Source organism: Clinocottus analis, unplaced genomic scaffold (genome assembly GCF_023055335.1).
Source record: "Clinocottus analis isolate CAN_PGR_092001 unplaced genomic scaffold, fCliAna1.0.p SCAF_8, whole genome shotgun sequence".
In the NCBI taxonomy this organism is placed as follows: Eukaryota; Metazoa; Chordata; class Actinopteri; order Perciformes; family Cottidae; genus Clinocottus; species Clinocottus analis.
Window position 1 is genome coordinate 19111342 of NW_027176240.1, and position 27863 is coordinate 19139204.

At 42.6% G+C, this 27863-nt stretch overlaps 1 protein-coding gene across 3 annotated transcripts; it reads right to left on the bottom strand.

Annotated features, from left to right (window-relative positions):
- Positions 1-515: 515 nt before the first annotated feature.
- On the bottom strand, positions 516-27559 carry plekhh2 (pleckstrin homology domain containing, family H (with MyTH4 domain) member 2). 3 transcript variants are annotated; one of them, XM_068567827.1, is made up of 31 exons: positions 27425-27559; positions 25964-26032; positions 25743-25877; positions 15554-15616; positions 15302-15451; positions 15088-15171; positions 14833-14914; positions 14549-14734; positions 13220-14079; positions 12616-12691; positions 12447-12541; positions 12214-12373; positions 11987-12123; positions 11186-11299; positions 10928-11014; positions 10660-10818; positions 10490-10570; positions 10165-10344; positions 9820-9928; positions 9529-9641; positions 8320-8499; positions 7688-7785; positions 5750-5927; positions 4660-4815; positions 4467-4564; positions 4238-4379; positions 3950-4086; positions 3475-3604; positions 2699-2785; positions 2171-2311; positions 516-1958 (listed from the first exon to the last, which is right to left on the bottom strand). In XM_068567827.1, exons 3-31 carry the CDS (start codon positions 25863-25865, stop codon positions 1761-1763), a joined length of 4404 nt encoding a protein of 1467 aa, XP_068423928.1. In that variant the 5' UTR covers positions 25866-25877; positions 25964-26032; positions 27425-27559; the 3' UTR covers positions 516-1760. The 3 variants fall into 3 exon arrangements, with proteins under 3 accessions (XP_068423928.1, XP_068423926.1, XP_068423927.1); XM_068567825.1 differs by having other exon boundaries at positions 4238-4564; XM_068567826.1 differs by having other exon boundaries at positions 4238-4564; positions 27538-27552.
- Positions 27560-27863: the final 304 nt, after the last annotated feature.

A 27863-nucleotide genomic window follows, 5' to 3' on the forward strand; every position in this document is an offset into this window, starting at 1 on the left:
TGTTTTCAGCTCAATTGTGGTATGTGAGTGCCTTGCTCTGACAACACTTGTTGAGCTTGTTCTAGTTTTACTGTTATACTGTTTTTAAAGCTGTACTTCCCGAAATTGTTTTGGGCATTGCGTTCAACCTGTGTCTCAGGTTCCGGCTAATTTCGAGATCTCTCAAATACTGGATTAAAAGGCGGCCTTTATTCTAATGGCGCGAAGACTGCTGCTCAGTAATTTGTTGTACTACAAACTATATTGCTGTGTGGCAAACAGTCAGTAAAACTGGGTTTTAAAAGACTGTTTTCTGTCGAGCATGGTTCAGTGTGTGTGTGTGTGTGCTCCAGCTAAAGACGACACATGCAGTCCCTATTTAACCTTTTCTCAAAGCAAAGCCTCGCTGGAGGTCCTTTTTTTTTTTTATAAGAGACGCAAAGACATCGCAGTGACAAAATGGACACAGGCGTTAAATGTCAAACTTTACTTTGAAAGCGCATGTGATTAGGACTTCCCGTTTCATTCTTCTCTTTCTACGGTTTGGATCAGACGCTTTTATTAGCCAGTTAATCATTTGTCAACATGTCTACTAGGTTCTCCTGCCTCACCCAGTTTTTTTTACCCTCCCCCACCCCATTCCCACACACACACACTTGTTGTCTCCACAGCAACACAGAGACAAAAGCGTGTCTCTAACTAGTTCAGACAGGTTGGGTATTGTATGTCCTCCCCAGTCTCTGCTGTGAAAGACTGCAGGAATGAGGCGCGTCGAGGACTTGTTGCAGGTATCAACGCGTCAGTACCATCCTCACCAATGACGAGGCCAGAACGGCAGTTTTTGTATGGGGGAGGGGAGAAACTGCGGGAAGTAGTAAAATGTGTCCGACTGTTGTGGTTTCTATATGGATTTGGGCGGCTGCCTAGAGAGCATATATTGCTTTCATTTATTACACATTTTACATGGAAACTAGCAGCCTTGTGCCACGCCAATCTCAACTTCTGTCGTATCCCTTTTACCGCATTTCTATCAATGAATTTCTGCAGAAGCGTTTCATGTGAAACACAGAGCCAAGTGGCATTTTGCTGGGTCTCAGTCTGCCAGAAAAAGGCTTCCGGTGCTTGTGTACATGATTGAAGTTTCACTGCTCTTCTGGCTATTCAGTAACTAAAGAACACATGAGGTCCAAACTGCCTGCGGCCTTAGCTCTTGGTTTTTTACATATCGTTCTGTATCCTTCATTATACAACAAAGACACAATGTGAGGGTTTTGGTGACCTACAGGAGTCCTGACAAAGATACAAAAAAACTCCTAATTATTCCCCTTAAAGTATCATCGCCCCTTCTACCTTGTGCATGATTGTGCATTCCTTTCTTTAAGATGGTGAAAACAAACATTTTACTTCATAGAACATCGCTACAAAAAAGAGGAAAATGTAACACACAGCCCTTATAGATTAATGAGACATCAAAACACTAGTGTATGCTTTCAATAAATAGTGTCTTTCAGGAGATCCAGTGAACTACTGCGACCTCAGCATATCACATCGTACCAAACAGGCAAGAGCGACAGGTCTAAACTCCTTCGGATTGAGCACTCATGGTTATGGGGAGACGGTGCTTCCACTGGTAGAGAAGTGACCCTGGGCCATGTTAGACAAAATCTACAGGATCGTACTGGCAAGAAAGAAGAGCTGTGAATGAGTCCATCTTCAAATTGAGATTAGGCAAAAAACATCTCCGCTTCGGAAGATTTCCCAGAGTTTGAGTTTCCATGTCGTCACAGCAGCGTCGGGGTCTTGCTGGGGCGTCTCAGCGCAGGGGATTTGCTCCTCAGCTCTTTGCTCCTCAGCTCTTTGCTCTTCAAACTGATGGGCTGCGCCACCATCAGAGCCGGTGCTGAGAGGTGGTGGGCGGCAGTCTTCTGCTGATAGGCACTGTTGACGTAACTGGAGACGAGAAGGGTGATCTCCCTTATCTGTTGACAAAACAGAGAGCGGATGGGAAACTGTGACTTCGCTAAGACACCCCCCCAGCATAGCACAAGTTTGACAAACGTGTTTCTAATATTGTGATATATTTCAACGTATTCATGTTTTGTTGATTTAATTCAAACAAAACAGATCCAGCAAAACTGTTTTAAACCAGCATGAAGAGGGTGGACAAAAAAGGTCAATTTTTGTCAATAACCTTGGAGGCATCGGTCGCAAACAGGTGTTTCTCCGTGGGTTTGTCCTTGCTGGCGATGCTCTGTCCGACGACCAGCATGAAGTCCTGCTTGCAGCCCCCGAACATCATCAGGTTCTTGAATGAGTAGGATGCCAGCGGCTTCTGAACACACACACAGACATTTGACAAGATTCTGATTAATCTCTAATTAATGGACGTTTTCAGTGTTACAAGTGCATTAATTTAACCTGTATGGGTTCTGACTTTTTAGAGCTTCTTAATAAAACATTGCCATGCCCTTCTTGCTCCTTGCATCCAATGAGTCTGTCTGATATTCCAGACTATTTCCTGCTTCGCTGTTTGCGTGACCTATGCTGTAAATATGACCTCTGTTCTCAGTAACGGTATTAGGCAAGGTGAAAGAATCATGTCTGCACAGGCTTGAAAAAAAACGAAAAGGGCAATCCATCAGAAACACACCCCAATAAAGATTAATTTATCACTTTTAGGATATGTTCACTTTTACAGTCTAACACCAGAGATACTTACGACAGAGTTGTGCTCAAGAACACTGATACCATCTTCGTGCACAGCTAGCCAAACCCGTGCACCATGCTCTGGAGAGGGAGTGATGATCTGAAAACAGGCAGAGAGAGATCAATCCCTAGTTCAATGTCTTAATATACTACAATATGATACATTGAGAGTAGTATGCTACACAATCATATTACAATGTCACTGTTCTTGGGCCTCACCAAACAGGTGACATATGAAGTGGATGCACTGTACACTGAATGGATGTTAGTGGACTAAATTATTGACAAGCATAACAATAACTGTCATTGAATCCTCCTGCAGCCGGCACTTTTCAGGACCAAAGTCGCTGTTGCAACATCACTGTAGGTTTTGTCAGTGAGCAAAACAAAAATGGAAACCCCCTGCACGAGCACGGTACAAACTGTTTTGGTCAATGATGTCAGCAAGGTGCTAATTACCATCCAATGATGGTGTTTTCAACCTTGTGAGTGAATGTGCGGCAGTCATCATGAGAAAATGTAATTTGTTACCTTGTCATTGTCTGGAATTAGTCTGTTTGTGCTCCAGTAGGCACATTCCTTTCTCACTTTAGTCAGTTAGTTTTTATTTTTGTATGTAAAATGTTTCTAATAGTTAACTTTTTTTGTTTGTTGGAAGATCACATTGAAGATGCATCAACTCTGACAATTACTATGTTGTTATTCTGGGCATGTACAGGTTTTATATTCTCTTTGTCTGATGGTAAAATAACCTTAATGAACAAGAGATTACGGCACACAAACACTTACCTCTGTTTCAAATAATTTGGAACCAAAGAAAGGCCACTTCCTGGCAACGGTCAGGTAGATCCTCACACACTCGGACGAACTTCGACCCCTGAGGGAGGCCCAGCGGGCGGAGAGGCGCTGTAGCAGTTGCCTGAGATGCAAGGGGGGGGCATTTGATTGCCATAATTCATTAAGCAACTGTGTTCATTTTGAAATTTGAAACGTCAGAGTATAATCTCTACTACTTTCTACAGAGATCTGATTGGACTGGATTTGTTTGAATGATGGAAAAATTATTAGAGTTATTGGATGATCAGAAGTATGACAGGACATGAAAGGGTTAACTGACAGGAAACAACTTCCTGTGATGTAAACTTACAGTTCCTGACTCATACAACTGTTGATGACGTTATAATAACATCACATTTAAATCGCCATTCCCAAAAATGTAGATACACACACACACACTGAGCCAGTCTTCAGTGTGCTCTGGTACCTGAGCTGCTCCTCAGACGTGGTCCTGCGGTAATGTTTTGGGTAGAATCTGTCCAGGACATGCTTCAGGGTTTGGTTAGACTTGGTTTGGGCTGGTCCAGGTGCAGAGAAGGGACGCTCAAAGTCCCCAAACTCTACCTGAATACAGACACAGTCACAGTATTCTTTGTTTTTTTTCAGGTAGGGTCTGGTCTAACAAACAATAAAATGGGAAATATTTGTCGCTGTTTAAGTGAGATATCCAATCAAAGCCAGGACATATTGTAAACATTTAAAAAAAGAAAAAGACCTGGGCCAGCAGAGCAGCCATCTCCAGAGCCAGCTCCTTGTTGACAGGGAAGTGTCCCGCGACAATGGCCTCATTTGTCTGATAAGCCAGCAGCAACCTCTCCCGCTCCGATTCCCCCCTAACCTGGAGAGAGAAATACAGCCTGCGGATGGAGACAGCTCGTAAAAAGGGAAAAAAAGGCAAAGAGAAGGAGAAGATGAGGGAGGGAAATGGCTGGGTTCTTCTCCACCTGTTCTTGTAGGTGAGGCGGACCGTCCTGGTGTTTTCAGACTTGCCAGTGTGCTGCTCCTTAGACGCCTGCTCCCATTTGGAGATGATGTCACAAATCTGCATGCAGTATGGAGATGAAGGATTTGCGCAGCGTCAGGAAACGGAACACACAGTCTTTTCTTTAAGTAGACTTGCATTAATAGAAGGTGAACCTTGATGCCTCCTTGAAGGCAGTGCTCCAGCTCTCGTCCGGTGGGGTCATCAGTGTACAAGCTAAAACCAGATAACCCTGTTTTCCTAATGCCGGTCTCCTGGTTTAGGCGACACTGGAACTCGTCCACTGTGGTCGAAGCATCGAAGCTCACTACCTGTGGGAATGCAATTCATGACAGTTAAGCTTAATTCTTTTTTTTTTCTGAGGCACATAGCTAAATGCTAACATCAGCATGCTAACAGTGACAATGCTAAAATGTTACAGTCCAGCAGGTATAATGTTTTAGCTTAGAGTTTAAGTGTGCTGACGAGGGCTGCATTCCACCGAAGTAATTATAAAGCTATCTGACACTTAATTTTGAAAACTAATCGTTGAGTTCATTTACTCGAAAGATCTGTAAAACTACTCAATGAATCACACAAAGTATTACGTTGATGTGTGTGTTTACCAGATATATAAAAAAGTTTGTTTTAAATAAGTCATTCAGGATGATAAAGCATATAAAACAACTAATAAAACTAAAGATATCTTAGTCGACTAACACCAAAACGACCGATTAGTCAATTCATCGACACAAAGTACAGCTGAGGCTAATGGGATTCCTAGGAGATTTGGACCCAAAATATTTACGGTAAAGGACTAATTATGGCATTTAAAGAACTGTTTACAATTCATCCTGAAGTAACTACATTTCATGGCAGTTACATTTTCTTTGTTATTGTTTTTTAGTCAGACAGCTCGTGAAGTAGCTCAGCCCAGAACTGATACTAGGCATATAGGCCGTGATGTCATCACTTCCAGCAAGTATACACTGAGAGAATGCTACAGGGAGTGACAAAAACAAACACTCCCTCAAGAGAAACTTGACTCAGAGCGTACAGGTACGATAGTGGTAAAAAGGAATTTGAAGCATGGGCGCACAAGTATGACATATACGTTGACTTTTTACAGTGAACCGGTTATGTGTAAACTGAGCATGACTTGAGGCATGGTGTGAAAATGACCAGCAAGAGCCAAACTGAACTAGCTTTGAAGGAGCCACAGCTGCTGTTATTATTATTTATCTTCCTGTGTGGTGTATTACTTACCTGGTAAGTGTTATTAAGGAAATGGACAGGGACGCTGAATGGCAGGGAGTGATGATAGGGATTCCTTAGTAGGATCGACAGGATCTCCAAACGGGACGGCCTGGCTTGCCTCTCGCCCTTCTGCTGGGTCCGCTCCATGGAGCGCTGGCAGTAGATGGCATACTTACCGACCTCCGTCCTGAGGATACAGTGGTATAGAATTGGTATGCACATCAAAGACCATTACACACTATCCACAAATAAATGTTTGAAGATTAGTGCTAATGTATGCTCTTAAAGAGGAACTCCAGTGATCTGCTGCAGTATTAACCAAAGATGGTTGGATGGAAGCAGTAGAATAAGGATGGGATCGAGCTTCCGAACCACTGGATCTTACTTTTCGCAATTAAATAGCATCTTTGGTTTGGCCTCCCCAGGTTTAATATACATGTTTTTTTAAAGCTCTAATAGAAATAGTTTTTCTGATAGAAATAGTTAAAACCCCAAATCCAAGATAACCCTGATGCATTATCTCTAATGGCCATCAGGGAGCGACTCCTCTGGTTCCAAAAATAAGTCTGATTGTATAAAGGTATATGAGACTTGATTTATTCCCCACAAACATTGTAAACATGCGTTTATGGTCTCAGTCTATAGTTTCAAGTCTTCATCAATACAGCATGATGTGCATTTAGTAAATGATGCTCCATTTAGAGCAGGGGTATCAAACTCAATTTGGCTTGGGGCCACGACTGGTATTGTGATTTTATCGGAGGGCCACACAGAAAGCACAATATTTTTGAAAGTTTAGTTATTTATTTACTTTTACATCAATAACATATTTTCGTCATACTTAACAAAAATAGGCAATCAGCAGTTTATATTAGCTTTTAACAGTGTAAACACGTTTTATTTTTTTAATAACATTTCACCGAATACTGAAATGAAATCGAATACATTATACTTTATTCTATTTCTGGCTAGACACCTGGTAGCGCTTCTACTCACACAGCTGAGCCACTGATTGGCCCTTATCGAGGTCCCATTAGAAACCCTGAGTACAGCTTCACGATGGGCATTACTAAGCCTAGACCTGTACTTGCATTTATTAAAGTTCATAGTCGAGAAACGTTTCTCACACAGATATGTGCTTCCAAAAAGGCACATTACCCGACTCAACACTTTTGTCTGCTCAGGGAAGGATGGAGGCAATTCTCTCATAAATCAGTTATGTCTGGTTTTCTTTATGCCTCTCTGAATTTAGCTTTTAGATCACTGTTGCACTGCAAATCAATACGTTCCATTTACAACATTTTTGGGACACTTTATCCTGATGTTAGTTCTCTTTGGATCTACCTACATGAGAACAAACATTCTCAGTGATGAAGTTCAACAAATCCAGATCCTCTCTCACTGATACCGGTCAGCTTTCCTTCACATATCCACCTCATTTAACCAGACTTCAGTGCACTTGTTCAAGCCAACACGGACTGAACTTTTTTCCCTGAGTAAGACAAACTGAACTGTACTGAAAAAAATATCTAACTTCAAACATCAAAAGAAGGAGTGGCTTGTCCCTAACACGGAGCTCTACTACTGAATAGACTGTTGACATTGTTTCCTGATAAAAGACAAATGTTTCTTCTGGTACCTGTTCATAAAAAAAAATAAAACTGATTTATATAATGTTGTTAACTTGCTGTTGCTCTGGGAGTGCCTGTTATACTGTTCTGATAACATTATTTTTAAAATTACATCTTGATCAAAACAAGGCATTGGCTCTGGGAAACTACCTACAATTTTAGAGATAACATTGATTAATGAGATAATGTGCACATTAATTAAGTACAAACAGGAATTCTAGACTTGATAATGTGTTGTTTTTTTTGTCTTCTTCTTTTTCTGTTCGCAAAGGTCATGCTGCATGCTAATGTTCGGGGCCCCTGGTTGTTTTCTCACCTGGAGTCTCCATGTCTTTTGAGGTGAACCTGGATTAGCCAGAGGAACGGATGCTGAGGCAGAAACAATCCGACACACAGGGCTAGAAACTGCCATCCCTAAAGAATGACGCACAACGTCAGAACAAACTTTCACAGATATAAGACAGAGAATCTGCAAAGAAAGTGCCCGGAGCATCAATGCAACATGTGAGAGACAGACTGGAAAACAGAAGCATTTTTGTTTTACTTGGAAACAGTTGTAGCTGGTTTTGATCCTGTTGATCAGACACTGAGTTAATCACAAAGGAGCCACTAGACTGTGTTGTGACTCATTCTGTTGTGTTTGGATCCTGTTTTACGTCTTTAAAAAAAAACTAAGGTTGTGCTTTCATTTCTGCCCTCTACTGGTGTTCCTCGTGTATCTGGTTATAGGCTCGGGGAGATTACGGGAGAGCCATGGTCTTTTTGGTTTGAACTACATCGCCTGAAATAATTTTTAACTGTTGTGATCAATGATTTTCTTAAGCACTTTAAAAAAAAAGAATGAATCTCATTAATCCATGAAGATTACAAACTTTTTCAGACTTTCAAATGTCAGTAAAAAACACAAGCCACAAGCCACTGCTGCCACCATGTGGTGAGTATGCAAACCTGCAGGGGGCCTGGATGGCTGTGCGGCTGGCTTCTCTGGGTCTGCTTGATGAGCTGGCAAAAGAACTCGTTCTGAAGCTCGGGGTGAGCCAGGCACACCTGCAAGGCACTTTGGGCCAGCGAGACGTGATAGTCGATGGCTGGAGCGTCGATGGCCACGTTGATAAAAAGCTGACAAGTCTGAGGAGGAATGATATCACTCTTTGACTGTGGACAAAAATGGCATATCAATGCTATGTGTGTGTGTGTGTGTGTGTGTGTGTGTGTGTGTGTGTGTGTGTGTGTGTGTGTGTGTGTGTGTGTGTCTGTGTGTGTGCACGCGTGTGTTTGTGTGTGTCTCTGTGTCTGTGTCTTTTATTGATGGGAAGACCGGATCATTTTCCCGACTCGGTTCTTTGAATCTCGTTCAGCGGGGAGGACAATTACGCTGAACTGTAAGTAAAGTACAAAAAATGTTAAATAACGTAATTATTACTTGTGAACGAATATCATTCACGTCTTACTAAACCGAGCAATGCGAAAGTGAACGAACGAGGTAAACAAATCCTTTCTGTTTCCTCTTCTGAGCCTATGTAGGTCACGTGAAAAATGATCCAAAGATCCGTACCAGAGACCCAGTCAAAATGAACAAATCATTACTGTTTAGCTAGCTACCAGTGCTGAGCCTATGCCGATTCGTTCACCTCCTGACCGTGTCTTTGGATCAATGATTTGTTTTTCTGCCAACCAAATCTTCGGATTAATGATTCTTCTTCTGCCAGATATGAGTCACCGGCAGAAGAACAAATCATTGATCCAAAGACACGGTCAGGACTCCTGACCGTGTCTTTGTGTTCACCTCCGCTTCCGTTCATCTGCCGTATACGAGTCTTTGGATCCTTTTCCCATGTGACCTGCATAGGCTCAGTACTAGGAAACAGAAATGATTTGTTCATTTCCCGACCCGGTCTTTGTATGAGTCTTTGGATCCCTTTTCACGTGACCTGCATTCAACAAATCATTTCTGTTTCCTTAGCTGAGTTTATGCAAGTCCTGATGCACGACCACGAGAACATGAACAAATCCTTTTTTTAAAAAGACTCGTTACTCTTGAGTCCTTGCGAGGATTCGTTCAAAATAAACGAATCGTTCGCGAACGACACATCACTCGTGTGTGTGTGTGTGTGTGTGTGTGTGTGTGTGTGTGTGTGTGTGTGTGTGTGTGTGTACCTTAAAGAGTTTAACAGCCTCGGTTTGCAGAGCTTGTGAGGGCAGGGTGGTGAGAGGAGACAACAGGGCTTCCTTACTGAAACACAACATGGGATGCCTCCAGATCTGGGAGTCTGAGAGACAGAGAGAAAGACTGCTATCCAAAGGTAATAATGAGAAAATGAGAATATCTCAAACATATTAATGAAATACAATGTGATTAAAGTGCAGCAAAATTGGCTTTCATAGGCTATTAGCAAAACCCAATCAAAGACACAACAAAAAATAAATGAAATGGTAAAAAATACTGACTTGGATCTCCATCCAGTTGGAAGAGTTTTCCCACCAGTTGTTCAAACTCAGTGCCGACTTTGCCCACCGTGATGCCCGCTGCCACAGACAGATGGTAGAGCCACGCATCCTAAAGTGCCACCCACAATAACATCACTAGTATGAGAGGCATATGTTCACATTCTTATTAGAACAGAATTAGGTCAGGTTGGATTAGTTCTTATAGTTCCTTTAAATAATCAAATTATTTGCATTGGTTGTATAAATGAAATTGCCTTGACTTGACATGAGAGTGCAGGGCAGAAAAATTGCAACCTGAAGAAAAAAAAGGTGAGGAAAAGCGGTGTACTTCCAGAGACTGCTGACCTTTTCGTGGCAGGACTCGATGAGCAAGTAGGTGGGCTCTTGCTCCTGTGGATGGACGGTGATGGTGAAAGGTGCCGCCTGCAAGTCCCGCCCACACGCCTTTGGGTCGTCAACAAAGGCTCTCGACCGGTCCACCTCCTCAACCCCAGCCTCCCACAACTTAATCTGACCCAGAGGGAACTGAGAGCACACACATTCAATAAAAGGGGACAGCTTTTGCATCGCACCTCTGAACTTAAGCTCTTTCCTATTTGAACTTTTTACAATTTGACCAGTTCATTACAGTTCTGTCCTCACATCCTGCAAACTTCATGTTGAATCTCACCTTATCCTCCTGGCTGCGGAAATAGTACAAGGTTTTGCCAATTAGAGCGCACCAAACCCGCTTGGAGTAGCCGTGCTTCACCTGCCATGGAGCAAGGACACATTTCACTGAAGATGTAGAAATGTTTGTAAAAGTCATATTCTGAGATGAGACTTAAAATATTGCCAGACCTTGACGAGCAGTCCCTTCATGCCGGGGCGAATATCCGGCTGGGTGAAGAGTGGACTGGCAGCCTTCACCCTGAGCACGCTTTGCAGCACCTGGAGCCACTCCTCCAGCAGGTTTGGGGAGTCGGCCTTTAGATAGTAGACGTGCTTCCCTGTCACTACCTGTGGTGTACATGGCGACAAAAAAAAACAGCAACCAAAGCATGGTGAAGGATGGGTAAATTTAATGAGAGTAGATTTTTGAGGATGGATAACAACAAAGAATAAAAACCTGGAGGACTTGTTTTCCCTCTCCACGGGTGATGCTGCTGTTGGCGTTGACCTCGATTTGACCTTGAGGTTTCTTGATCACGTTGCTCTGTGGGAGGATAAGAAAAAGTCAAAAAACAAAACAGTAGATAAATACTACTACATTTAATAGCAAGACACTAACAATATAAAAGACAAAATATATGGAAGATAGAAAAAAGCTGTTTTGAAAAAGAAAATAATCAAATTATGTGACTTTCACAAAGTGTATGAAACCCACGGGAGACTTGTAATAGAGCAGTTCGCCGTCTTTGAGGACGAACCAGCGTCTCTTCCAAGTTTTCTTCCAGGTCTTCACCATTTTCAACAGGTAGCCTGACTTCTCCATTGGTTCCTGCAAAGTCACAACGCGGTTCAGTTCTATGTAGTATCTCTGAATACACTGCATATATATATATATATATATATATATATATATATATATATATATATATATATATATATATATATATACATATATATATATACATATATATATATATACATATATATAGTTATATATATATATATTTATATATATATATATATATATATTCATTTGTTTACATATATATTTTTTATTTTTGAATATATTTGTTATCCCTGTTCTTATTTATTTTATTATTTCATTCTGTAAAGTATTATTTTTGTCTGTAAGTGTGAGATGCTGCTACTACGACAATAAAATTTCTCATTGGGGATTAATAAAGTACTTTTCATTCATTCAGTATGATGTCCTTATGACTTACTAAAATATCCAAAAATGTTACCATCTAAACTAGAGTCATTGTTTTATTTTATTACAATTATTTTCACAATATTTACTGCGGAAATAAATCAAGAAAGAAGTAGAGTAATTTTCCTTACAAACTGCTATACAATCTGACTTCTTTTGGCAATCAAAAAGTAGCACCCTGTTGGCGAGTTGATATAAGTTTAGGGCACTTCGCTCGTCAGAACTGGCGGTTGCCGCCTGGGTGAGGTGGTCAACAGACCGGTCTCCCAAAGGACCACATTCAGGGATGTCCACTGGCTGACTCACGCTCCTGCCGTTGTCGCCGGCCGAAGAGCAGGTCTTTAGGAGCTTCTGCTCCGCTTCAGAGTACTCAGTGTCTGTGGAGTAGGCATCGGGGGGGATGGCGTAGTCGCTCTCTGATGTCATTGAGGACATGGACACAGCTGTAGGAGAAGGAAGAGCAAAGTTGACAAGGGAGCACGGCCCTTAGTTTTAGTCTCATAAAGCGGTAAACATCTTGGGACGTGCTGTACCTCTCTTGAGGGAGCGCGGGCTGCCCGGGCTGCCGTCCTTGCGGGAGCTGGAGGAGGCGTTAGAGCTGCAGAGGGAGCCGTCCTCCTCCCCCGAGCTAGACGACTCTTCGGAGCTGGATGACTCGTCTGAGAACGGACTGCTGCTCAGCAGGGTGGCTTTCTGCGAGACGAGGGAGAGGCGGGTCAAAAGAAAAAAAACAGCAAACTCGTAGAGATGTTTAAGCAGCACTCACCCCCTTCAGAGTGGTGTAAACCGGAGCTGTCATGTTCTTATAGATAAGGGACGTGTACATCACAAAGGCGGGGTAGGAGGACTGGAGGGAGGGGTCTGCAACGCACAGATCATAGTTCAGTTCGTCAGTGCTGTTGGAGGATTGCCTCCTCTCCCTTTTTCTATCTCACCTTTGCTAGCAGGGTCTGTGCAGGACGTCTCAGACAACCGGATTCCCGAGTTAGCCACAGCATAGATGCGACTCTCCTGCGGAGAAAGAGAAAAAGAACTTGCTGAGCTATACTCCAATAAGTTCTTCCAGTAGGAAAATATATTCTGCCTTACTGTGCATTGTTATCTGCAGCTAGCCATTTTCTGTGAGGTTGCAATCTTATGTCAAAAACAATGTTTTTTAACACACTGGTACAAAGTCACACGTGACACAAATGAATGAATGAGTATGGTGTGTTGGGAAAACGAGTGCTGATTTACAGGCAATAAAAACTAGCAAAAGTATTTTAAATATAGCTCAAACGTAAACTGATATTGATTTATCTTTGTGGTCGTTAAAAGGTTTTGAACATCACTTTGTTTCTGGTTCTGGTACTCCGGCCTGTTTCTTCAAACTGGGGCTGTGCCGACCGCCATCTACTGTACTAACCTTAGCAGCAAACAGTAGCCCATTTTACAGTGAAGAAATAACATAATGGAGGAAAACATGTTGCTAAGAATCAGATTTGTAAGCAATTCAGTAGAGAGCTTCATGATGGTCTCAGTTTAGACTGATTTTCTTACCCAGGAGGGCAGCCTGTGTAACGGGGGTGTAGGTGGAGCTAAACTGTCACAACTGATTTCCAGAATGGGACCAGGTGAGGTCTGCAAGGCTGGAAACGTAGGCCCTGATGTCCGTGATCCTTGAGGAGGTGCGTCCCTGTCTGTCTCCATGCCAACCTGCTGCTCCTGATCAAGGTCCGTTTCCTGCGGCCGGAGCGTGCGCAGCATGCTGAGGGCGTTGCGCGTTCGCCCGTGAGCAGCCTCTCTGCTGATCGGGGGCTGGCTTAGGTGTCTCTTGGCCAGAGCCGCATTCGTCAAGCCGAAGCCCGCCGGGGTCCGCAGCCGGGGTTGTTTAGGCGAGGCAGGGTTATCCCTGGGATCCTGGGGCGGGTTGGGGCGTTTAGGGGTGAGGGCTGGTGTAAGGATGGGGTTGGGCGTGTTGGTTTCGCCCCATGAAGATGAGGAGTCAAGTCGCTGGGACTGGAAACGTTTGTTGAGCTCCTCTGACGTGTGGTCCTCCAGCTTGGCCATGTGAGCCTCCTCCTCCTCCTCCTTAGACCCTCCCAGCGTCCCATCTGGTGACCCCAGCAGGCCGAAGCCAGGCCGCTCAGCGTGTTGCATGTCTTCGTCGAACAGAGAGCTGCTGTCGTCTGAAGCAGTCAGGTAGGTCTCACTGCCGGGGCGGCTGAACTCCAGACCACCTCCTCCTTCTCCGTCTGACGCAGCGCTAGAGAGCACTGAGGAGACGCCACGAGACTCGAATCCTTGCACGCTTTCATCCAGGCTTTCAGATGCACTGTCATCCTCCAGAGGTCCAGTCTGGTCTGGTCTCTGGACGTCACCGTTTGTCCCCAAAGAGGCTGTCTGCTTGTTGCCCTTCTCTGTCAAAGCAAACATGAAAATACATATTCATCAGGTGTCAAATAATTCTGTTTGTCAGGATCATTTTTTTTCTTGTTGTGCCAGATGAGTTTTAATTTACATAACTTGCTGACTCGCAATGCACGTAGCTTGTGTTTCGCCTCTTGTGGCCGAAATGAGTATTACACAAAGAAAAAGAAAAAAAACACCTGCCAAAACTGTTTTTTCTCCACATTACACAGATGAAACTGAATTTCCTGGTTACTAACAATTTGAATGTCAGACTTTACCAGATTCACCAGAATTATTGTTTTCTCATTGGTGTCTCAGGGCTTTTGTCCTCCAGTCAAATAAAAACAGCTTTTACATTTTTTTAAGTGACCAAGATATGACCTAATGTCTACAGAGGTCTTCTCAGTCACTTTTCAGCAACCTGTTTGACCCACAATCCGTTTCCGAAACCAAAGCTGTGAATCTTTGGTGACTTACTGGTTGTGTCTCTGCCCTCCGCCCCCCGCTGGGTGCTGAGGGTCCTCTGGCAGGGTGCTGGTCCAGTTAGCACCTGGGGGCTCTTCCCCCTCACCTGGAAGCAGCCGAATGTCAGGCTGCTGAGGCGCTGAGCTTCACCTGGTCGGCACAGGGCGCCTCTCCTGTCGCCACACTTCTGCTCGAAGGCTGCGGACAAGCAAAACGAAAACCGCTAAACATTATTTTTCATGATAAGAATTTCAAGACAGTTTTGGACATAAAAAAAGAACAGATTCGAAACTCACACTGCACTTTTTTCTGCAACTCCGAAAGCTGAGCCTCCTGCTGCTTGTTGGCTTCTCTCAACTCTGCGTTCTCCACCTCAAACTGAAGGAGAAACGTGTTTCAAAAGAAGAGACATTGTCTTGGGCCCAGGCATTTATCTAATAGAAGAGATACTGGTGACACTACCTCACCGCCCAGCTTACATTTGAGCCACGTTTCCATTTGAGTGAGTAAGTTTGTGCAACTTGAAATCTAACGCTTTCGTTTAATAATACCTCTGACAACTTCAGCATCACCCATTCCTTGATCTTAGCTGCTTTCTCCTCCACTGTTTTGGCGTCCTGAAGTCGGCTCTGTTTCTGGTGAGAAAGGACATTGTGTGACAATATGTCTGATGCAGTGTGTGTGTCTGCCTACCGACCGACCTGCATGCCGTATCTCTCTCTGCACCTCGACGTCTGCCAGCTTGGATGAAATTCCTGAAATTACCTGGTCCTCTATCTGCTGCTCCAGCTGGGTGATGACATCCTCCTTTTCCTGCACCAGGACCTGCAGCTCCTGGTACCGCCGGAACAGACGGACCTCTGAGTCTCCTGACTGACTGTCGGGGGCCTTCAGCTTCTCTTCCATCCACTGAACCTGGAAATTACACGTACACACCGCAAATGTAACACACACACACACACACACAAACACGAAATGAAAGCGAGCAAGTAAACACACTGGTGTTTGGGTCCTAACCTGCTGTTGAGCGGTGAAGGCTCGTTTTTCGGCATCAATCACCTGTGTCTCCAATTGACAAATCTGGGAAACGAAGAACACAATATATCAATATATCAATATATATATATATCAATATATATATATATATATATATATATATATATATATATATATATATATATATATATATATATATATAATCTCTCAGTTACTCTTTTTCCCTGTGATTACTCAATCGGCTGATATCGGCAGACAGATAGATTTAGCTGAATTTGCCCAAGTCCTGTTCAAACATGCGAGGTGAGGCAGTGATGAGCTGTGCCTCATCTTAGATTGTGCAGTCCCTCATAAACTGGGTTGAGCGTTCTCATTGTTTGTCACCATTATACATATTTGCAGTTTATTTTATTATAGATAATTTCTTTCCATAGAATAGGTAGTGGAGAATGGATGTGTGGGCGACTGTGGCTCACTGGTGAGCGGGGTCGTCTTTCAATCAAAGGATCGGTGGTTCAATCCCCGGCTCCGCTAGCCCATGTCGATGTGCCCTTGAGCGAGACACTTAACCCTAAATTGCTCCCGTAGCTGCGCCTACGGAGTATGAATGTGTATGAATGGTTGACTGTACTGATGGCACCTTGCATGGTGGCTCCTCCCATCAGTGTGTGGATGGGTGAATGATGTCTCGTAGTGTAAAAGTGCTTTGAGTGGTCGGAAGACTAGAAAATCGCTATACGAGTACAGGTCCATTACCAGGTCCATGTGTAGAACCTATTAAGACATAAACCGCATTAAAAAAGCAGAAGAAAATCCAACAGTACCTGTGCCCCAAGTAAGAGTGTGAAAGAGATTTTTGTCCAGAAGGATAGACAAATGGACTTTATTTAGAAGTAAAGATCAGACCATGCAGACACTTCAGACAGCTATATAACCTTTTTTTATTTTTATGAATGAGTATGAATTGTGGAATTGTGATAGCAAACTAAAAGCACACGGAGGTGCAGAGGAAATGCACTCTTTATCTGAGCTGCTATAAATGGGTGGAATCAAATATGTACCTTGTGTGTAAAGAATGCTGATGTAAAAAAACATTTAAGCTACTCTAGTGGGTTCATATATTTGTGAATGTTACTCCTAAAGAGTCAGTGCCTCACCAGTCAGAGATCTCATAGCATGTCAACAGTTATGCACAGAGGCTGAATCCTCTCGCATGGGCCGCTTTTTGTAAAATGTTTCTCGTAAACATTTACAATGTGTGTGACGAGAGATTAATTTTTGCTTCTTTTCCTTCTCTACATAATGGACTTTACAGCAGGTTAAGGAAGTGCTGTTTTTGAGCGCCATTTCAAATTTCTGCTGCTAGGGAACGTGCGCTGGGATTAGACCATCGTGAGACAGCTTCATAATAATGACGTGGCATCACATCTGTAAAGGCACAACCGACTCTTTGTGTGCACAGATCAGAGGCGAGCATGTGGAACCTGGTAGGAGTGTGTTAAAACTGCAGCAACACTTAAAAGGTCACGCACATACATAGGGATGGACGTTTGCACGCACAAGGACTAAAAGCTGAGAGGGAATTGAGGAGAGACACAACTTCATGACTAGCATTCCTCTGACATTCCTTGGCTCAAAGCGCCGGAATCAGAACGGGGAGAGTCTCTCAGACCTCCGGCTTCATGGAGGCAACATATGGCGGGAATGTCGACGGACACTCTCCATGGAGCAACTCCGCAGCTGCTGTGGCTGGAATACTGTTCCCCCGTGTGGACATGTGCACGTTAGAGTAGATTATGAAGTACTTTTTGACAATTCCTGTACGGGGATTGGGCTGACACATCATAGGACGGAATGTAGCTCAGAATAGGACGAAGTACTGAAGATAATGGAGTAATTGCATGTGTTAACAGTGTTTCTTAGATGGGTTCCGTTTTGTATGATACTTAGCTTGCAGCATGTAGAATGAATGCCATGTCTTCAATTCATGATTGGGCTGATGTGCGATTTGAATGGCATCAAATTTTTTCATTTATTCTGCCACATTTGTAGAGCTGTAGTATGTAACAATAATTCCTACACAAGTCTTTAATCATATTAATAAAAACTTTACCTGAATAACAATTAATAAAGAAAATGAATAAGAAAATTGATGGGAAATGGATGGACGGTTAACCAATCAAAATATACCAAAGATTAAAAGTCTTGCATTTTTTGGAGTTCCTCCACCCAAATTTAGTTACATGCCAACTTTCCTTAGAAATGTGACTTGGTACAACGTTTTCAAAGTGGAAAGGGATTAGCAGGCAACACACAATGACATATGTACTCTGATGCTGTCAGCTGCTTGTTGTCCAAGGTGATTCTGTTAAATGCACTGTAGAAAATCAACACATTAGCACTCAGGTTAAGAAAAGTTGCTGCCTCTCCCTTCAATGACTAAACTACGAGTGTATAACATGATGAGCTGGAACTGTGTTTAGCTGCACCCATACACGCTGCATGGCATGGCCCTCTCCAGCTTTCCCCCTGCGTCTGTTGACTCCTGGAAAACCAGACCGGGAGAGCGCAGTCCAAAAAAGCAGCCACACCCTGGCAGAGCCGCTCAGTGTTTCCACTGCACAGCGTTCTCTGGATCAAAGTGGAAGTGAGGCCTTCCACACTGTGATTTTTAGAATTCTATTGACAAGATAGTATATGTGTTTATGTTTCTGCATGTCCACACTTGGCCCGCAGATTCTTCACATGTGGTTTTGGAGATATATTGTGTCCCAATTTACCCTTGTGTGTTGATGAAAGAATTGTGGTACTTGACAGCTTAAAACCAAGTTGTATCGAAACGTCTCTAGTCAGACGCAAAACAGCATTTTATCCTTTTTATACTTGGTTGTAGAAAGAAAACATGACTATTTGTGCTTGCAATCGCTCTTTCGACTAAATTTGCGTCAAACCTGGCGACAGCACGAGGTCCAGTGTGCCCAAATGACATAAACCGGTGGAAAGTATTGCTGCACCGCAACATGATAAAAATGAGTTTGCCGGTGGCGGGTTACAGCATTTAAAGCTCCCATCCACGAAGAGGAAAAGAGGAAAATTAGGTACTCTAGGAATTCTCCTGATCTGAAGCTCTCTACCCTTAATCTACTTTCATGTTGATCAAAAGCTGCTATATAGACGGTTAATATTACACAAGCACACTTTATATAGCTCCTCCACTGTGCCACAAATAACAAACCACGTCTCTATAACAGATATAGCATGTGGCGGAAAATGGCACATTAATTACAGGGCTTTTTTTGAGCTGAAGACGACACACACACACACACACACACACACACACACACACACACACACACACACACACACATGCACACACACACACACACACAACTCACAAACACATGGCTAGTGGCACACATGGTCTGTATCAGACCATGTGTGCCACTAGTGTATGATTTCCTCATTTTGTATGTTATATACAGGAGGAATAAGGCCTGGGTGCAAGCGCGCACACACACACACACACACACACACACACACTGGTACACACTCACACTCTCTCTCTCTCACACACACACACACAAACACACACACACACACACATACACACACACACACACACACACACACACACACACACACACACCCACAAGCACACACACACACACGTACGCACTCACACTCACACTCTCACACACACACACACACACAAACACACACAACCCTCTCCCCCTCGCCCTCGATGTAACCTCCCAACGACGCACCTCCACACAGTTGATTCCCCCACTTCGGATCCAAACTCCAGCTCAACTTCCATTCCTGGAATTCCACAACTAGCGCTCTGTGGCCAACTTCCATCCCGGACTACACCCACCTCCCTTCTTCCTCCTTCTCCCTCCTCCTCCAACGCTCCATCCGCAACCAGCTCACAAAGCCTCCCTCTGTAGAAGCTGCGAGTCACACTGCTGACCTGCAGTGTTTTATACCAAGAAGTTTCACCGAGTATAGCCACACTTTTTTTTAGGAGGACATGCTCACCGACGCTGTAAAGCTATGGTTCAGATGTGTTCATTGTCGAAATGTGTCCAACAGAATTAAAACTAGAGCCAAAAGGAGGAGCAAACTCACCTCAAAAACAAATCTTCTTTAACACACAGGACACATTGTGTTTGGACCAACAAAAAGTCAGAATAATTTAAGGTCGGTGGTAGGCATTAATGTGGTGGTGACTAGGCAGCTGTAGAGGTGTAAATTTAAAGCAGATGTTTGTGTAATATATATATATATATATATATATATATATATATATATATATATATATATATATATATATATATATATATATATATATATATACACACACACACAAATCAGTGGTGGGCCGTGAGGGCCCGCTAGACCTTCTCTGCTGTCCTAAACAGAAACACAAAGTTATAGCTAATTAAATTTTTTAATTTAGTTAAATTTTAATAAAAAAGTTATATCTATTTTATAATGAAATTGTTTTTGACAAATACACAACAATGTATTATAATTATTTTTCCCTATTAGCTTATTTTATCATTGCACAAGCTCATGTGCAATGAGCCGGCCAGCTACACAGGCAACACAGCACAGCTTAACAGCTGGCTATGTATAGCTCATCGAATCAGATTTCATCTTTTGTTTCTCTATGTTAGAGTAGTGAATTAAAAAACATGCTTACGGCCAGCTAACTAGCATTAATATCTGCTAGTATTATGGATTTTGCGATTGGTCACATTGCCCACGTGAACATTAGCATGCGTTATGCACTTGTTGTCTAACAGAAAACTATAGGTAGTAAGAGTGGGAAGTTTAAAAAGTAATTGCATGTTGTTCGAAAAGTAATTGCATTTCAGGAAAAGATAGGAATCGTGGCAAATGTCCGCCCTACCCCATAACTTGGAGCCTTGACTCAGCAAGGAAAAACATTCATGCGTCACATGTGCCAACTATAAACAATATTATAAGAGTTGCAAACTGTATGGCTGGTAATGCTTTTTATTTGCAACTGAGCGTCTTGGTGTTTGGAGCCACGTTGGATTTGCTAACCATGGTTGCCTTTGCAAGTCTGTAACGCAACACAGTACAGCGGGACACTTGCAAGCTACGGTGCACTTGAAAAGGTTTGGAGAAACCCGAATGGATCTTCAGATCAACGAGCAAGTTTGCAGGGAAACGGCGGTCCACAACGAAAAAGTAAAGGACTGTAAAAACATTTTTGCACGTTTCGCTGCATATTCGAGGTCTCCAAAACGCATGCAGCTGCTCGATGACATCTGCCAGCGTCGTCTACATTTTGTGGCAAAAACACAGTGGCAATATAGCTCCAGACTGGTCAACTTGATCTTTGATCAGAGGGATGCCCTGCTGGAGCTTTTTGAGAACATTGTGGAGCACGAGAACGAGAACGACGGGAAATCTGTGCGCCGTGCTGATGGCTACAAAACCCTTCTAGAGAACTTTAAGTTTTGTTTTTTGCTGTTCATGTTATATGGGATCTTCAAGTATTTGGATGTGCTTTTTGGAGTACTACGGAACAAAAAACTGGATGTACAGTTCTGTCTGAAGAGAGTGGATAAGTTTTGTGACACTGTTGAGAGAGAAAAGGCACGGTTTGCTGAAATCTTTGACTGCACTATGCGTGAAAGAGGTGCCCCAAGAGCACGAAGAGGCCAAGAGGAGAGTACCATCTTTGCATGGTACCAGAAACTCCACAACGATATCCTGGACAACATTCTTGCCCAAATCCGAAACCGGTTTCTCTCCCTCCTCGACCCCCAGCAGTTTCAGGCATACCGGAAGAAATTCCCAGATTCGGCCTTCTCCAACCCAACGCAGAGTTGATGGCTGACTTTAAAGGGGAAAAGCTACTGGGGAAGCTTGACTGTTCTCACTGACATGCATGGCCATTGAGAAGGACCTGTTGATGGCTCTTCAGCGCATTGACTAACTTTACAACTGCGTCATCCAACTCTTTGTTCACGAATGGACATTGTTTTTAAGTGAACATCTGGTGAGTTCACTGCTTTTGTTTTTTTTACATCTGCAGTAGCATTGTGTTAATGGCTTTTTATAATAGAGTTAATTGATATCATTAGTTCTGATGTTAATACTATATACTATTTGAATGGCTTGTGCTTTTGAATGTGCAGTGTTTTAGTTCCTCGTTTTGTTGGATTTCTTCATCATGTTTTGTTTTAAGTAAATGTGTTCTTTTTAAGAATTTCTTGTCGTTGTGTTAATTACACTAATGTGACTATGCATTGTCTGTTCATTCATGTATATGCACTCTGCAGTTTATTTTCACTTGTCAAATATGAGGTGTTTAGACAAAATAAATAATCTGTAGCTGTGGCGTCATAATGAGGTGATTTAGGATGTTCAGCTTGTGCCACAGATCTATTACATTTAATTTATATATATATATATATATATATATATATATATATATATATATATATATATATATATATATATATATATATATACACTCACATAAAGGATTATTAGGAACACCATGCAGGGAGGGAAGACCAGATGGGTGTTCCCAAAGGATAAATACACATACTTTCTTTTTTCACTTATTGTCACCAAATTCCATGAAAAAAGGCGTACGCTGTCCTACTGCTGCAAATACTCCCCAACCAAAGCACCACTTCCTCTTGTTTGGGTAACATTTGCTAAAAATACAGTTTTAAGCAATTATTTAATATATATATATATATATATAAATATATATATATATATATATATATATATATATATATATATATATATATATATATATATATATATATATATATATATATTTTCCTCATACCATATGCAGATGATACATTATTTATAGGGATGATGTTCACTGGGGTTCTCAGAGAGATGGAATGAAAATGACCAGCGAGTGTGTTACGTTGAAAGGGAGGGGATGCTGACAGAAAATGTAACACACACAGCCTCTTTGTCTCTATCATGAGATGTGTAGCCTTCTGTGATTAGCAGGCTACACACGTCCCTCCCAAATAGCTGCATCCACATGCAACGCATGTTTCCACTTCATGTAAAAAACTGTTTATGAAAAACTTTGAATTGACCTTTTTGCATACATGTGCACACACATAATATCTGACTGCTTCAACACCCAAACCCACACTTACACCTACACCTACACCTACACACACACACACACACACACACACACACACACGTATTTACAAAACTGGGTATTTCCTGCCCTGAGTGGCTCAATCTCTCCACAATGCCTCATTTCTTCTTCATTTCGCCTCATTCCCTCTGCATCCTCTCGCTCAGGCTTTCAGGACAATTGGCCAAATCTACCTGGATTACCATATGATTGACTCAATCAGACCATTCAAGCGACCATCTCAACTTGTCGTTTAAAATCAACAAATTGCCCCAAAGCTGCAGTTTCCTTAGCACCAGAGACCTTTTGTAGTGACGTACATACACCTCTGCAATGCTTTTAAAAACAAGAAGCCCTGGCTCACTCGGTGAGAGCCACAGTGGAGGGAAAAACACATCAGCAGGGGGTTCGGCTTGTTCATGTGATGAGCTCATAGCATCAGCGGGTCAGGGAGCACAGAGTGATGGGTCATTCTACGACGAACCAAGTGAGTTAAATAGCCTTGTGTTACATTCTGATGGATGAGGAAAAAACATTGTGATTCATGATCCTGTATGACTTAGCAATATGTGTCTAAAAGTCTGATAGTAGCCAATCTGTTGTAATCTTCTCTGATATGATGCAACTAGTTTGGGTTAAATGGAGAATTTATTTCTTTTTTTTTCTTTCTACTTTACTAAAGCACCATGCTTAACTCCATCTTCGAATCTTTTAAATTAATGGAAAGGAATCAATCTTAAAAAGAAGATGTTTCCATGGGAACTAAATAAGCGGTCTTGTGCATGTTGTGAAATAAAAGGATTGCAGGATTCTCCTCCATGGTACTGAGCTCTGACCTGCTCAACTAACAGTCAACATAACTCAAGGAGAAAAAGTAAATATGTGACACCGAGCTGAACTATAGAACACCAATGGTGGATTTAAAGGCTTTGAGTAGAAAGCCCTATAAACATGAGCTAAATTTAAAACTGTCGAATAGGATGGATAAGACCAAAATATATGCACGTGTGCTATGCGGTCTATGTTTGCTGATCTTTTTCGTGAGTCTCGACAGGAGTTTTGTTTTGCTGTACGGCTGAGCTTACTTTGACTCTGGAATCAACTGGAGCTGGGTCAGTCCCATCATGCAGTGCGCGGCGGAGCCCTGTGGTCAGACTGCTGTTTACATTAGAGCTCTAATCAGCCTCCCTGGAGAACAACTTCAGATCTAGGCCACTGAGCAGTTTGGGCCGGTCCAGTGCAGGGAGGGAAGACCAGACACACCACCACAACTCCCTGTTTGAGAGCGGAAGCAAGATCCCCAAAGTCTTCATCTCATTCAGGACTATTTCATACCAGGGAGTGCGTGGTTTTAAGAATGCAAAAACAAGCAGTGCACTGGTTCAACATTCCAAATGTCTCCTATTTGGGGTAGTCTGCCAATAATCACAGCAGAAGTTGCTTTACGTTCAAATACTTCTGGCTCCCGTCCTCGTACCGTCCTTCAGCACTCATGAGCGTCTGCATCACTCAGGAGGTTCCGACCACTTAAATGCATGTCGGTAGGAGAAGAGGGCTGTGTTAAAAACCACATAGTAACATACTATTCACACGAAGTGTGACATAAAAAGAAGTGTGTTCCAAATGTGTAGTATCCAAATTTTGTGTACGCAAGGTCCAGATTTGGCCTCCCAGTCGGAAGCTGCAGCAGGAGGAGAGCTCAGGGCCTATCAGAAGTATCTCCTCCTCGGGCCAGGAGCATAGCCTCACTGCTCCGCCGGTCTACTCCTGTAGACACCACACGGCTGGAGACCCAGGCCGTATTGCTGAGCCCATTCGAGGGAAGAGAGGCATGGAAGAACCAAAACCAGGACAGCATGTAGAGGACTCCTGCTTCAGTAAAATTACAGTTTTTTTTTTTTTTAAAAAGGAGGCTGCTGATTGGAAACACCCCAAAATTAAAGTTTCATGTAGTAGCTTTTAGGTACAGTCATAGACCGTATAAAGTAAATAGACATAGTCATCGTCACCACATCCATTAGTTTGTGGACTGTCGTCATAAAACCTTGATTTTATTGTTTTCACCATTGCAATCTTGAATTACAACCATCACTATAATATTTTTTCACAACCAATGAACAAAGTTACCATATTTGGTAACATAATTAGTGGCATCTGAGGTGGGAACCGGACATGCCTCTATGAGGTGCCGGTGTCACGATTTCAGCTTGCTCCTACTGAGGAGCAAGCTCAAATCATGGCACCGGCACCTCATAGAGGCATGTCCGGTTCCCACCTCAAGTGCCACTAATTACGTAGAGGCACTTCCGGTTCACTTCCAGTTCCCACCTCAGTTGCCACTAATTTTACGAGGCATGTCCGGTTCCCACCTCAGATGCCAAGACATCTCGAGCAGTTCCCACTAATTCTACGAGATGCTTGAGCATTTGCCACTAGTTTTTAAGTCGTGGCACTGGCACCTTGTAGAACGCTGGTGTAAAACCCGTTTTCAGCAGTTTTTGCCACCAGAGAAGGCTTAGAAGGCCTTGACGGCCGGCCATTGGCTCTGGTAGCAGTAGCAACCTGTCAATCACACCAAGCCTGCCCTGAAGCATACTCTGCGTTATAATTGGTTTGACTCTAAATGGACTATAATTTACTAAATTGAATTGAAGAAGATTAAAAACTACAAAATTAGACCATAAACTCATGTTTACAATGTTTACTGAGGTAAAAAATCAAGTGAGTAGAGTAATTTTTTCATAGACTTCTATACAATCACACTTCTTTATGCAACTGGATTCCCCCATGCTGGTGAGAGAATGCACGTTTAAGACACTTACACATTGGCTTCACTTGGCAGAACCAGTGGTTGCCGCACGGGTACGGGTGGCAACGTATACTATGTAGTGTAAAAAAGATATTTAATAAACAATTCCCTATGAACAATTTTCATTGAATCGTGTAATGATGATGCTTGAGTTTACTTCAGCATGAACAGTCCGTTGGTAAACTCATTTAGTACGTAGCACATAATATTAGTACGTGGTACCTTAGTATGCAACCAACCTTGTCGGCAGTGAGCTCTCGAATCTTGATGATCTGCACTCGGAACTTCATGAGCAGCGCTTCAAGGACCACACACTTCTCCTTCCAGTCCTCCTGGCTCATGGCTTCCTCGCCCTCCGCCATACTGGACCGACCCTGTGGAAGACCGACGCACAGCAGTGAGAAACCTGTGGTCAGCTGCGTGTCTCCTGTGAGAAATATATTGTTTTCACCACACCAACCTCTCCTCGAAGCTGGTTTTGGTTCAGTGTCCTGCTTACAGGGCACTTTGACAGTGGTCGGTTTGGTGCCTAAAGGGATGAGAGGAGATGAGATGAGCAGAGACAAGAGGAGACAAAATTGGATAAGACGAGAGGAGAGAGACAGATGAGGATCTCTGATGTAGGAGGAGGAAGACAGAAAAGCCTTCGTTTTTTTATGCTCCTACAAGTAATAACCTCTCATTACCGGCCTGGCCTGCTCACAAAAAGACTGCAAACATGTGTAGAGGGGGGCTGTTCCAAAAAAAAAAAAAAGCTTTCCTCTGGCTTATTTCTGCTTGTTTTTCTGCGGTGAACATTGAAGGCAAAGAGGAGGAGGGATGTGTGTGTGTGTGTGTGTGTGTGTGTGTGTCTTCAAACACTTTAAAAATGCAACAGTTTTCACTGAAAAGTCTAATTAAGTTTTATTGAAAATGTTATGGAAGACAGGCCTCTTTATAATAATTTATTTTTCAGGTTGTAGTGTGAGGCATTTTATTTATCCTTATACAAATATGATATTTTTTATAGCGCTTTGTTACAGTTATCTTATGGGTGCTGTTCAGCTCGTCTTCTGGGACGTTGACTTTATTCACATCTCCTTGTGTGTCCCTGTTTTGTAGAATTTAATGAAATCCTGTGAGAATATTCGTAAATGTTTTATCATAGAGGACGGGATAAATGTACTTCCTTTTTTTCGTCATTCCACAGCTATGAAGAAAAATGCGCTCAGTGGAAAACACTGAAGGCCATTTGACCCGTGAACCCTGACGCCGAGTTTCTTTTTGTCTCTGTCTCACTTCCGGTTGTGTGAAGTCAGCCTCTGTGTAAAGAGAGAGGGCCCAGAATCTGCTGTCTGAGCGCTTCCCTGTGATGTTAGGGTCTGGACTGGTGATGTAGTAGTGAGCTGATAGACTGAACTGAAAGTAAAGCGCCATAATCCCTGAGGTAATATCTATTACAAGATTTTACATTTTTAAAGGATCCCCCTTAAAACAAGAAATTTGAAAAACACTCTGAGGCAAAATAAGAAACTTTAAATAGTTTGTTGTACTTTAAATATAATTGAATACAATTCATCATAGCTCATGTATTTTTGAAATATTTAGAACAAAATTCACAAAACAGTACATTTAATGTCATATAACACCACCGATGGTGGCAGATGAAACAAATAACATCACGTATGTATTTATTTTGGTTCAATAATGAATGGCAACAAGTAAATACTGCTGTATTCACATTCATGAGAGTCTTCGACTAAATCCCCAATTTCCCATCACTTGTTTGACCAAATAGGGGCCATCTGAGAAACCGGTCACGTTTTTCTTGTTAATTTGGTTTTAGTTGAGCTATAACAGTGCCATTCAAATAGACAACTCTTCGTCGTTTCCTATTTAATAAAACAAAAGAGCACATTTTCAACAAAGTTTCTCGACTTACCCCTCGAGATTATCTGAAGGATCGAAACTATGCGACGGACTTTAGTCCATGTCGACTCCAGCATATGAAGAAAAATCCTGATATATGAGTAAAACGGTAAATTTCTCTCTTACCCCAAAGGATTTAATTTCAGCTCTCGGGGAAAAAGTTGGAGACGGGTTGGATTTTTAAGAGGGTGTGGTTTAAACACGGCACGGCCAATCACGTCTTCGGTAGGCGGTGCTGGTGCCGCAGAACGACGACCCCCAGTGTTTGACCGGTGTGTGTCGTCCGCCAATGAGAATCTCGAGCGCTACTTCATGGACAGACCAGCAGTGTGGGACAATTTGTCGGAAGTGACGTGCCCACATGTGCAGCATGGACCATGTTTGTCAAGCCTGCGGGAACGCACACTCATTCATAGGAAATGAATGAGTGTGGCGTGAAATTTAAAGTTTTA